At 46.6% G+C, this 12,736-nt stretch overlaps 1 protein-coding gene across 7 annotated transcripts in view; it reads right to left on the reverse strand.

The window, feature by feature from the left end:
• Positions 1-12,736, reverse strand: part of LOC119168574 (neurofibromin 1) — a 237,568-nt gene that overhangs the window by 161,889 nt on the left and 62,943 nt on the right. For 5 of the 7 annotated variants that reach the window (XM_075890504.1, XM_075890503.1, XM_075890502.1 and 2 more), the window contains 6 exons: positions 9,176-9,319; positions 6,413-6,517; positions 4,511-4,603; positions 1,818-1,933; positions 292-398; positions 145-212 (listed from right to left, as the gene is read on the reverse strand). In XM_075890504.1, the coding sequence (XP_075746619.1) occupies positions 145-212; positions 292-398; positions 1,818-1,933; positions 4,511-4,603; positions 6,413-6,517; positions 9,176-9,319 (633 nt within the window). The remainder of the gene's footprint in view (positions 1-144; positions 213-291; positions 399-1,817; positions 1,934-4,510; positions 4,604-6,412; positions 6,518-9,175; positions 9,320-12,736) is intronic. The other 2 variants (XM_075890506.1, XM_075890501.1) reach the window with 1 other exon arrangement.

The raw sequence follows: 12,736 nt of genomic DNA on the forward strand, positions 1-12,736 counted from the left end.
TCCACCCACGCAAGCGTACCAACTTGCCCAGCGGGAAGCAGTTATTGGTGATTTTTCACTAACCCGATGTTACATGGCGGAATGAATGCACACTTCATTAGAGCACATTACAAGTGCGGACCCCCATTAAGATGAGCACCTGACCTTCTCTAGGCTGCTCATAAGGCAAAGGTGGGCATTCTTGCGCAGTGACCGGAACTTCGAGTTGATCTCTGCACAGAGGTTAGAAAAAAAAAAGGACAGGTTAGGGCTATCAGGAGGACAAAAAGTAAGAGACAGGCAGCTCCTCACCATTGAGTAGCTTGATTAGCCGCGTCACGTCGACGTTGATGTGCTGGATGAGTTCAATGTCACTGAAGTCTGTCGTCTCCTCGTTAGCATTGGAGAGCTCGTGCAGCCTGCAGGGAGAGTGCCTGTTGGTTGGCTGTTCCTCGACAAAGTATGCGGTGTACCCTCTCAGACTACTGTGTAGTCTGAGTGGGTACATAACATAACACTTGCACTTGTGTTTTGTGGAGAATTGGTACAAAGTGTGTCCTACAGAAGCACTCGACTACAAGGACCCTGCATTTGCCAAACTAATTGTCAAAAGTTACCATCAGTAAGGGTGATCATGTTGTGCAGCATAAATGCATGCATGTTAGATACTTTATTCATGCAGTCTGAGATTTTTGTTACAATTTGGAGAACCTTGACTAGGCATGCGCTGTGTACAACTTTGGTAGGAAATGCATGGAAAATTTAAAAGCAGAAACCTTCACTCAAATGCCCTGTGCAATCACCAGAAGACACAAGTAGTGTACTGGCACTATGGGCCTACAGAGCAAGAAATTATAGGGTTATTATTCAAGGCTGTCTATCACTATAACTAATACTGATAATGTGCTGCTGGCAAAAAGGTAACTCAATGGTGAAGCAACAGCTTTTTTTTTCAAGGTTGCACGAATTTCTTTGTTTGTTTCTTTCTTTTATTTTTTCCCTGGCCTGCATGTATTGCTCTCTGTTATGTGTTGCTTGTAAAGGCACTGGTGAAGTAAGGGGCGACAAAGGCATTGAGCGGACGCAACGCTGGCAACACAATAAAAGAAGATAGACGCGAGGAACCCTCGTGGCGCGAGAATCTTGAAGAAAAAAAAGGAAGAAGAGAGGTGGTGGAGCAGCGCGTGGAGGGGAAGCAGATATCGCCGGACGAAGTAGCCATGCACGCAAGAAACCCTGGCTCCTGCCGATACCTCGGGCCGCTGAGCCTGTGGCTCTGAAGGTTGAAGGAAGTTCTGGGACAATCACCTGTATGTGAGTCGTCACGAGACACTCGGACAACAACCGCTCGCGATTCATCGGATAACCCCAGTGGTGCCTTGATCCCGAGTCAACACCGCGAGGCGTCGCATCTAGGACTCGCCTTGTTCCTCCGGCCAAAACCCATGTTGATGTGCGGTCTTTGACATTTCACCGTATTTTATAGGTGAACTGTACGTTGGTTCTATAGCTATTTATACGTATCTTAATATTGTGCATAGCGCAACTGGCTTGTATAGTTATTTTTCCATAGTATCAATGTTTGAAAGTGTGAGTGCTAACGAGAATGCCCACTTCGTCCTTCATATTTCTCGAACCTGAGGCGGTGAAGCTAATGCACCATGAAACTCTCTTGTGGTATGATTGAGCATGTTAGCCATGAAAAGGAGCAGCGACACGAGCGTGTTCATTTATTAGTGAGTATCATGTCGCTGCTGTATAAATATATCTAGCAATACAGCACTAATGAAACAAAAGTGGCAGAAGTAAGCTAGATGAAAGGATTGCACTTCACTCGCCTGCCAGATATTCGGTTGAAGACGGCGTTAAAGTTGTTCAGGCTCAGCGCAAAGAGAACTTTGGAGGCCAGGTTCTTGAGCGGCACCACCATGGGGCTATCCGGCATGTCGATAAACTGCACAGCATCACCACACAGTCTCACAATAGGCCACTCCCATTCAACAGCACAATCACAGCAAACGGGTCGAGCTCTTCAATTTCTACAATGCCAATCAGGATAACACTGCATATTTCATGACTACAATATTGCTCGTCCATTAAAATTTGTCATCTTTCCTTCAGTGGCGTTGTTCTCATAAGTGCAGTATAAATGGCAAAAGTATGTTAACAGTGTACATTTTTAAGACAAAGCTCGGCCATGGTGGCTGTCATTTAATCTGGTCTGACATCTAAAGGGGCCCTGCAACACTTTTTAAGCATGCTCAGAAAACACTGCCGATCGGTTGTAGAGGCTTCTGAGAACATGCGAGCAAAATCTTATGGTGCAACACGCGGCCTGGAATTCGCAATAAATTCTGATGAAAGTCAGCTAAAAATTGCTTTCTCTTGACAAATGGCCGAAGGTGCCAGAAAAATCACTCATGGAATGCCCATTTATCGGCCATTGGCTGATTTGAACATGGCGCGCTCGGTTGTTACAGAAATAGCCGCAAAAGGCCGTCACTTGTCCACATGTGCGCGCGCAATCACACTGAAAAAGCCGCATATTCGATGAAAAAAGAAAAAAGCGCTCAAGGTCACGAGGCGCACGTGACGTTTTTTGTTTGCCACTCCCGTCCCTCCCTGCTTAGCTTCCAGCGCTTTTGTCGGGACGAGAGAAGAGAGAATGCGATTGCAGCGTGCGACAAATCTTTGTAACTTCGCTCGTACTGGACAGATTCTTAAAATTTTTGCAGCATTGACCTTATGAGGTAATAAATTTTTCCAGTGAATTAATTCCATGGTTACTCAAAAAAGTGTTTCAGGGCCCCTTTAAGACAGCCATGAAGTACGACAATCACCAATACCATTATAGCTATGAGTACTACAATCAACTGCACTTTAAAGTGACTAAACAAAAATCTGTAACTGACCATTCTGTAGTGAAACTACAATTAAAAAGTCAAACTGAAATCGTGACTATGCAGCTCAGAAATTAGAGCTCTCATGTTATAAGTAGCATACAGTAAACTTCAACAAAAGTTCATGGTCAACACGAGCTGATAAAATTTTATTTCCACAAGCTGGTGTATGTGATCTGCAGACTGCCCTAATTTGTACGCACAAAACAAATCACTGTGCAGTTTTACTCGCTATGGCCTCCAGTGCTTTCTCATATCCCAAGATCCTTAATGTTTCATGCCTGCACGCACAGGAAGAAGTCAACGACACTCAAACAACGGATGTCTCCATCCATAGCCAGTGTTTCATCTAGACTTGTCTTCATCATGGCAACAACTCTTGTTCGTATGCAAACAAGCACGTGAGTATACTGACGCAAGATAACTAAACAAAGTTCTTGAACAAAAATAACAGCTTTGTTCTTCTTTGTTAGATACATGTGCAAACAGCCAGGACAGCTAACATAGAGAAACCTGTCTTATAGCACTCGTAATCCATCAGTAAAGTCATTTTAGCACCATTGCTTCTCTCTTGATGCGCGTAGCTAACAAAGAAGAAGGAAGAACTCAGCTTGTCCTAGACTTTACGTGGTTATCTCATTTAGGTCGCTTAAAAATGGATGTCTGTCTTAAGGACTTCGGAGGTTGTCTAAGCATAACAATCACCTGGTGCATATTAGTGAATTTCACAACATTCCTTTGACAAACCCAAGCTTTCTTAATACATGTATACATCAAGTGAGAGAAAACAGTATCGAAATACCATTTTTGGACAATCAGCAGCACAACAAGAGTTAACTAGGGATACCCTGCCACACAATTCAGCCTTCACAGCCTTCTCCATGAACTACAGTGGCCATATGAGTTTGATTTATGGACCGATATATTCATTGGCAAAGAATTATAAATTTGCAGGAATCAGGTTCAGTACTGAAGTGCTTTTAAAATAAACAGAGCAAGCAAGAGCATTTTAACACGTGATACAGAGAGCAGCAAATGCACAATGTAACAAATAAGCTCGTAAACTTACTCAGTTTTGATAACTGGCTAAATGCGAGGTCCACTTTGAAAGCAATTATCGACAGCTCATTAGAGTTTGCTTTGCGAATCACGTGAACTTCGCAAGTCACGTGACAGTAATTTAACACCGTCCAGCCTGGTGAGCACTATTACATTCCAATTGCCTCCACTCACATGTGTTTACTCAAACTCTAGTCTAAGGCAATTGGTAGCTGTAGCACTCATGTCCAGAGGTGTAAGCAGAATTTTTTTTTTTTCGGAGGGAGGGGGGCGGGGCACCTCCTTAATCTGAAAGGGGGGATGGGGGGGGTCTGGGCAGGCAAATAGTCATTTTGCGCTCTGTGTGCTACGGCATAAAAAAAGAAAAGAAAAACTTTTGCCAAGGGTGGGGGGGAGGTGGGCGTGGATTCGGTGTGCTACCCCTTCGCTAAACCACTGTTCGTGTCAAAGGGCTGGAGCCTCAATCAGCTGAACTATGACACTTATTCCAGTGAAAACAGCAGTCCTAGATGAAAAACTAGTACATAACACACCAGGCAAGAAGTGAAAAGAAAAAAACTCAGTCAACTGACCTGGCAGAGCTCGCGCAGCAGTGCCTTGACGTTCATGGTCTCGTCGTAGCGCGTGGTCTCCTTGGGTTGCTGTGGAAGTGGAGTCGCAGAGATCTACGGTTGAAAACGAGGTCCCCACACCCAGTCGGAAGGATAGACCCCCAGACGCACACGGCTACACCGACAGCAACCAGCAGAGACACAGAGCCAACCACACAGCATGCAGCAACACCACATGCAACAGTGCCGACATCTTTCAAACTGAAGAGCTCCATAAATTTAAAGGGACATTTCAAAGGAAGTCAAACAGCACTTGTTTTTAATAATCCAAGAGTTATACTATCAGTGAAAACATGATAACCTTAAAACTGTGAAACCGGTGGCCACCTTTGAAATTACACACTAGCACTCAATGAAGTCTAATTTTTGGCACACTCTAGCTAGAACAAGTTGACCGTTTTAATAAAGGGACGCTGCATTACTCGTCAGAAAAAAAAAAAATTAAAAAGGCTTCGCTAGTTTTAGCAAGCTCAATGTCTCTCTCAATTGTTCATTTAAAGAAAAAAAAGGGACCCTGGAAAGGGCAGCGTAAATTTAGTATTTAGCTTCGGCACACACATGCAAACAAATAAGTGGCAAATGAGCAACGCTGTAGCAACCAAATGGTTTAGCCAGGTGTGCAACTGCGGATAAGAATTTGTGAATACCAAACTGATGCTTTAGAAATGTTGCATACTACATACAGTGTTTGTTGTTCCAGTCAAAGCAAGATAACAATGGTTGAGGAGCATTGCTGGGTTGTAATGACACATTGCCAGCATTGCTCCTTTTCTTATTTAGTACACAGCACTTTCTCCACCACGTTTTGCAACCAAGCCTTAGCAATGGCAATCCATGCATTATAAACTGGCTGTGCCTTTGCAGTGAAGGCCCACTACAAGCTAAAGCTCACCATCAGCTCAAGAAAAGTGAGCACTACCCCATTAGGAAAATCAAAGTTAACAATGTGACATAATAAGCCAATATGAACACCCACAATATTCGAAAATCATAAAAAGTATGTTGTCACCAATCATATACCCACACTAATTAGTATTACGACTTCACTTTAAATTTCAGTTTCTCAATACATAAATTAAAGTAGCCAAATAAGAATAACCTTTCTGAATGAATGAAGGTATCGGAAGCACAAGTAAAACGTTTAGGGCACATTCAAAATTACATTGTACAGAACATTTGTAGTATGTGCAACTAAAGCTGCTTTCTATATGGTCCCAGGTCTGCTCAGTAAAAACATTTTGCCTAGAGCGTGCAGCACACAAGCACTGTAAATAAAAAGGTTTCGTTTCAGCTCTCAATTTTTCCTCATCAGCCCCTTTCCCACACCTCTATGCTACCATGAATCTGCCCCTGATATTACCCACAGCGGAGTGTCACTGCACTGATGTTACATGCATACTAACGCTAGCAAGCAGAGCCTCTATAGCCACATTCTGTCCTACGTCTGCTGACTTCATTCTATGCCTGCGAACTTCTTAAATAAAGTGCAGTGTCTTTCTAGTTGACAGTCTGTAAAAATAAGAAACCTCTCAGTATTTGACTCAATATTCAAAATTACTACCAGTAGTATACTTCTGGTTTTTGCAAAATGGAAAGCATCACTATGTAGCAACACCTCTGTCAAAGTGAAGCTGCTAGACTGTAACACAGCTCACAGATTCTACGTTAAAAGGAGTGGATCGAAATTCTGCCGAGCAACGATTAAATATTTCTTGCTTCGCTTATTGATAAGCTGACTAGCAAAATAACCAAAACTCAGACCAAAAGATTATGAAAGGCCACAGCAAAAAAAAGAGAAAGAGAGAGAAAAAAAAAGCAGTGCAAAATAAATGCACAGGCACCATTGTGCAAAGCAGCACTGACCCTGCTGAGGCATTTCTCTAGTGTATCCAGCACAATGAGCTGCGACTCGTAGAAGTTCTTCTCAAACTCTGGCTGGATTGAACTGTGCGTCCTCTGGTAGACAAACTGCATGTGCATATATAGATCATTGAAGTGGATAGAATCAAAACAAATAACATTCTCTGCCGTTGCACGTCAAAAACATGTGGTTGACACCAGCAAGCAAATGAGGTTCCCTCGACACCTTCAATAAAGTGCTTCTTACACAATCCGCTTTTGTATTGATTCGATGACTAAATAAAACAAAATCTCATTTCTGCCGGTAAGCACACTCGGCGATATTTTTTTCGAAACTGACAGTGAATGCTCTTAAAAACACTCTTTATGGTGCATTTTAAAAGAAGCAAACCAATATCAAGAATCGATGCCATTATTAGTTGACACACAAAGCCTGACACCCCACTTGAAAATTTTGCATCGGTAAAAGTTTGTACACAGTTTCATCAGTGCTCTAAAGAATGCGTGCATGCGTTTTTAGTGAATATGCCTCGCTTCCGCCATAATAACGTCCCACTTAACCTGCTTATAACAATATTTCCACCATCCCCTTTCCATCAACCATGCGAAGAGTAGTCCCTACATTCTTGCAAAGCTGTTCATATATCATCTTAAATGCACGGTCAGCTCCGGAAGGGCATGAATTTCATGAATACATCCGACTTTTACTCCTTCCAATTAAGCTGCTTACACTTCAGCGAATCACTGTATGGGATTTAAGTAACATAATGAAACTTTAGCCTCAAGATATACATGCCCTGGCTTTGTGAAAAGTCACATTTTTCTTTGCGAAAATCCCATGTTTGCTACACACTTGTGTAGCTGAAGGTGCTACAATGCTTACAGATCCTACCGAGAAAAATGGCAGTTTTTAGTCCACTTTAGTTGCTTTCAATTTTGGTCAAAGTCACTATACTGCATTAAAGCAATGTGCCCTATGCTTTGCTTGGCTTAATTGTCAGTTTAGCCTAACAAAGAAAGAAGCCCTTCAAACTATTCACCTTCTTCATTGGAATGGGAATGAAATGGAACCTGTCAATTTAAGGTTAAATGCACAAACTTTCATTTCCCCCAATTTCAGTTTCATCCGCATGATATTAGATTGTAAGCTACGTCAGAGCTAACAACCCTTTCAATGGACAGATTCGTTACAACACAAAGCAGTTATGTTGAGCAATTGCACATATCACAATTGTACATACCACTCAAAAGATTTAATCTTGCATTCTATTCTCTGGGCACTTCACTATCTTGTTCCACAAGAGGACCTTCCTGCTGGCAGCAGTAGAACAACAATGTCATTTGTTTGCTATAGTCTAGCTGCAGTCTAGTTGAAATTTAGTAGAAAGTATAGCAGAATTTCCATAACGGTTAATAAAGGAAAATACATGAACGACACAATGCCATACCTGCCAAATTCAAGAATTCTGAATCTGGGAGATTTTCACAACGAGGGGTGGGGGAGTTGCGATAAATTATTTGGCCCTACTTTTTCTTCGGCACCAAAAAAAAACTCAAGGACAAACAAACAAACCAAAAAGAATCGCGAAAAACAAGAGGGGGTAGGAGGGGTCTCAATCTCAAGCGCCAACATCAGCCAACCTTATAGTGGCTTGGAGTGGCCAAACACACGAGGATAGGGTTTCCCCACTAAGGTGAGAGTCTCAAAGGATCAACACAACTAGCAGAATTTATTTTCGTCAACGAGACTCGCGTATGTCTTCCTGGGACACACGTGAGCGGACGAGAAAGCCCAGCTGAATGCCGCAAAAGCGCGGATCAAAGCTTTGCTCACTACTAGATTCTTTTGACAGGAACGCCAAAACGTGTCTGGCTTTTTTTTTTATGTATTTACTGGCTTTAATCCACTGCTGTGTTAGCCACGTGTCCTCGGAGCATGCAGACCGCTATCACGTCGCCGCGACTGTGGTTTTGTGCACGGCGGTTGCGGCAAACGGTAGTTCCTTTTGCAATCCCCATGCACTTGGCTGTGCACGCGCCTTCAAAACTGAGTCGTTTTATGCCATCTACGATTGCATATGCTGCGGTTTTGTCCGCAGAGTTTGTGGAAAGCAGCGTTGCTTTGACTGGTTGAGTGTTGGACGCGCGCACACTTTCGGGGTTGTGTCAGTTACGCCGTCGCCATACATGATCGTGTCAAGAACGACTGCAGATTCATTCACAGCGGTTGTGGCAAGGACAATCACACACACTGTAGAAGACAGTGCATACGCCGGTTGCACGCGTACTTCTGAAGCTTCGAGTAGGCTGCTCTCGGCCTTCGTTCGGCGGTTTGCGTACTAAAGTTCGTATCACTCGCCGCGATTAGGAAATGAGTTTGGAACATTTGAATTTAAGACCAATGGACATAGTGAAATTTTGCTTGGAATTTCACGAATTCGTATCTGCCATAGTTTCGGATCACTGAGATTCTACTGCACATTTAGATGAATACCTCTTAAATTAATTTATAATAAAATGGGGTAGATTCGAAAAGCCTGGAGCGAATTGAGCTGCCTCTTTGTCAATACGGCCAGATCACGCACAAAAATTTCTATTTTTGGGAGACTTGGCAGGTATGCAATGTTGACATTTTGGTGAGGTAGTTGTATCTCAGAAGTGAATCAAATGTGACCCGCACCAGAGTCTGTGCATATCGGGTCACCACCACTGGGCCAAGGCCACTGGGCCAGCAAGGAATAAGGAAAACGATGGAGGCAGACGTACCACATCGTTGACTGAGTGGAGAATCTTGGTGAGCCCCGAGATGACGAGGGAGAACTTGTACTTGCTGATGTTGATGAGACATTCCTTGTTCTGCTCCACGTTGATCCGGGAATGGGTGGTCTGGGGCCCACTCCGGCATGGCAGCTGCAAAAAAAAAGGAGCACAGTGGTTCCCAAGGTTTGTCTTAAAGAAATTTTGCCGGGAACCAGGACTTCATTTCACTTAGACACAGCAGGCACTGTGCACTGACCAAAGGGCACACTGTAGCTCCCATTTAATCACCCAGTGCCGCTAATGTCAGCTGCTAATTTTATTAAGTTCACCTGCAGTCAGCACAATCAGAGTTGCCAGTTTTGCTTATAATAAGCAAATTTGGGCTTTTCTCACCAAGCTGCTTGTGTAATTTTCTAGTTGCTTGCACCGCCTTTTTTTTGGGGGGGGGGGGGCGAGAAAGGGGGCAGATTTGAGTTTTTTCTGAAAATATGGCCGTTTCAGTACTTGCCACATCCTCTAAAAGTGCATTTGCATATTACTTTGGGTAGCTGAACATCTTGTGAAGAAGAAGATGTGCGTGCAGCAAGCAGCATCGCCAACGCCCGGCTCTCTTGGCTCGTGCTTCGATTCGTTGCTGTGCCAATCGCTGGACGGTTCTTCACGCTGTCTCGTTGCTGTCTTTAACGGCTAATAAACCTCCTCACATTTGGTGGAGGTGCTGTTAATCCCCGTTGCTACACCCTGGAGCTGCGAAGCCGCACGCTACTGCCTGTCATGACCGACAACGCCACTACATCGACGACTTCGCCCCAGTTCAACTGCCCTGGCCATCCTAGGCTACGGGACACGAAGGTCTTCAGCGGTGCGGATGGGACCGACGTCGAAGACTGGCTCGAGCACTACGAACTGGTGAGCGCCAACAATAAGTGGGATGAAGCCGACAACCTGGACCACGTCATATTTTATCCCACTGGCGTCGCCGAATTGTGGTTTAACAACCACAAACACAACATCCCCACATGGAGCGTCTTCAAAACGTCATGTGCTGAAGTGTTCGGTCGGCCGGCTGTCCGCAAGCAGCGGGCAGAACAGCGCTTGCGCGTCCGCTCTCAGCAGACTGGCGAGACCTTTACCAGCTATATTGAGGACGTGCGAATGACACCATGCCCGAATCTGACAAGGTCAAACACATCCTGAAGGGCATCGACGACGGCGCATTTCAAATGCTCTTGGCAAGAAATCCGAGCACAGTTTCCGAAGTCGTCAGCTTGTGTCAGAGCTACGACGAGTTGAAGAAGCAACGCACTCTGACTTAGCAGCCTCAGCATGGTGGTGAGTCACTGTCCAGTTTCGACACCCTGCCTGACAATTCACCGTTGCTTCAGCAAGTTCGAGCCTTCGTCCGTGAGGAAGTCGCCCGCAAACTTTCCCTAGTGCCCTTCACTCACGAGACCACCACCCGTCTACCTGCCCCACTTCGCACTGCTATTTCGGAAGAGGTTGCCCAAGCTGTTCCTCTTGCGCACCACGAGCCGCCTCTATCCAGCCGTGTTCACTGCCAGCGTGTCGCGCAGCCGGTAGACCCTCCTGTCGCCTGTCCGCCAGCCGTGCAGCCTGTGGCCGCGCCCCTTACGTATGCAGCGCAGCCTGCGGCTCCTCCTGTCGCCTGTTCGCAAGTGATGCAGCCTGTAGCAGTGCCGTTCACATATGCAGACGCTGTGCGTAGGCTTCCGCAACCACCCTACACCTCGCACTCACAGCCCGCACACCCGACTGCTTATACTGCATCTTGGGCGGCGCCACCAGTCGCCAATCCTTGGAGGACGCCCGATAACCGACCGATATGCTACGCCTGCTTCACTCCCGGACACGTTGCCCGCTACTGCCGCCGTCGACCTCAGACGTTCGGCGACTACGTCCGATCGTCGCGACCCGGCAGCCAACCCTTTGCGCAATACGGGCCGGTCTCGTCACCTCGCTATGCCCCTCCCAACGACCCTGACTTCGTGACGCCACGCGCACCCTCTCCTCGTCGGCGGTCACCCTCCCCCATGCGTCGCCGGCCCAGACCTTCTGACCAGGAAAACTAAGCACCGCAGTTCAAGAGGCAAGAAGTGCGCCATTTTCGAACTGTCTAAGCCCTCGCCCCTCTCCTGCTAACGTGGTCGCAGAAACTGTTGAAGGTTATTGTACTTTCGCCCTTGTAGACACTGGCGCCGCTGTTTCTGTTATTGCCGCTAATGTCTGCCGTGTATTACGTAAAGTCACAACGCCGCTTTCGGGACTGTCACTCCACACCGCAAGTGCACAGCAACTAACGCCTCTCGCAGCCTGCACTGCAAGAGTGTCCATCGAAGGCATTGTTTATATTGTGGAGTTTATTGTCCTCACTGTCTGTTCGCATGACGTCATGCTCGGATGGGAATTCCTGTCCCGCCGTAATGCCGTTGTAGCGGCGAGAGCTCGCGCCACGTCTCTCGCGCAGCTCGAGCTCGCGCCAGCTGTGCGAGAGACGCGGCGCGGTGATGGAAAAAATGACGATGGTGATGATGGCACTACAGGGCTCCCCCCCTAGCACTTTGCGCGATTTGAACGCATATGAAAAAAAGAAAGAGGGCGACAAATGCTATGTACATGAACGGCAGTCCATAAAGTGTTCCTTTGTCAAGTCCAGTTTGTCAACGTGTAGTGACCATCGGGAACCAGTGGGTCTCTGGTGGGCGACACTGAGAGTTGCGCAGTGGACGGAGAAGTAAGCGCTCGATGGAAAGAAATCCGTAATGACGGATGGCTCGGTCCCAGAGGTCTTCAATCGTGGAAAGCACCTCTGGAATTTCGAGGTCTCGCGCCACTTGTGATGCGTTTCTGTAGGCGAAAGAGAGGCCGTACTCAGTGACGCTGTGAAGCGACGCGTGACTGAGAACGTGCTCAACTGGTGCACTAAAGTGCGGGCTGTAAAGCGTGTCAAACGGGCCCATGTCGTAGAGGCCGTCGTAGAAGGTATAGTCACACACGCCGTCCGCAGGCAGCGGCTGCGACTCGTTCGTCGCCGTGCCGAATACGCGGACCACGGGAAATGGCGTCACGGGAGGCTGTGCAGGAAAGACGGGTTCAGTTGTCGCCTCAGTCACTGTCGAGGTATTCGACGCTGGTGGACTGGTGGCAGTGCTTGTTCCCATGCTTTCAGTTGGCTCCACTGTGGTTGTAGTTAGGTCGGTTGACTTGACAGACGTCATAGACAGTTCAGTTGGCTGGTCAGACGTCGTAGGCAGCTCAGTTGGCTCAACAGATGTCGTAGGCCGTTGAGTTGGCTCCACAGATGTCGTAGGCACTTCAGTTGGCTCGACAGAGGTCGGAGACAGTTCAGTTGGCTCGACAGATGTCGTAGATAGTTCAGTTGGCTCGACAGATGGTGTAGGCAGTTCGTACGCGGGACACGCGTCGCTAGTGGCGAGACGAGAGGAAGTCGGGAGGTCAATAACGGGTGAAAGGTCACCTGTGCCAGGCTCCGAGGCAGGCGGCAAGGTGGCCGTCATGGAGTCTGGTGGGGCCACGGTTGGTAGCACA

The sequence above is a fragment of the Rhipicephalus microplus genome, chromosome 3 (assembly GCF_043290135.1).
Source record: "Rhipicephalus microplus isolate Deutch F79 chromosome 3, USDA_Rmic, whole genome shotgun sequence".
NCBI classification, from domain to species: Eukaryota; Metazoa; Arthropoda; class Arachnida; order Ixodida; family Ixodidae; genus Rhipicephalus; species Rhipicephalus microplus.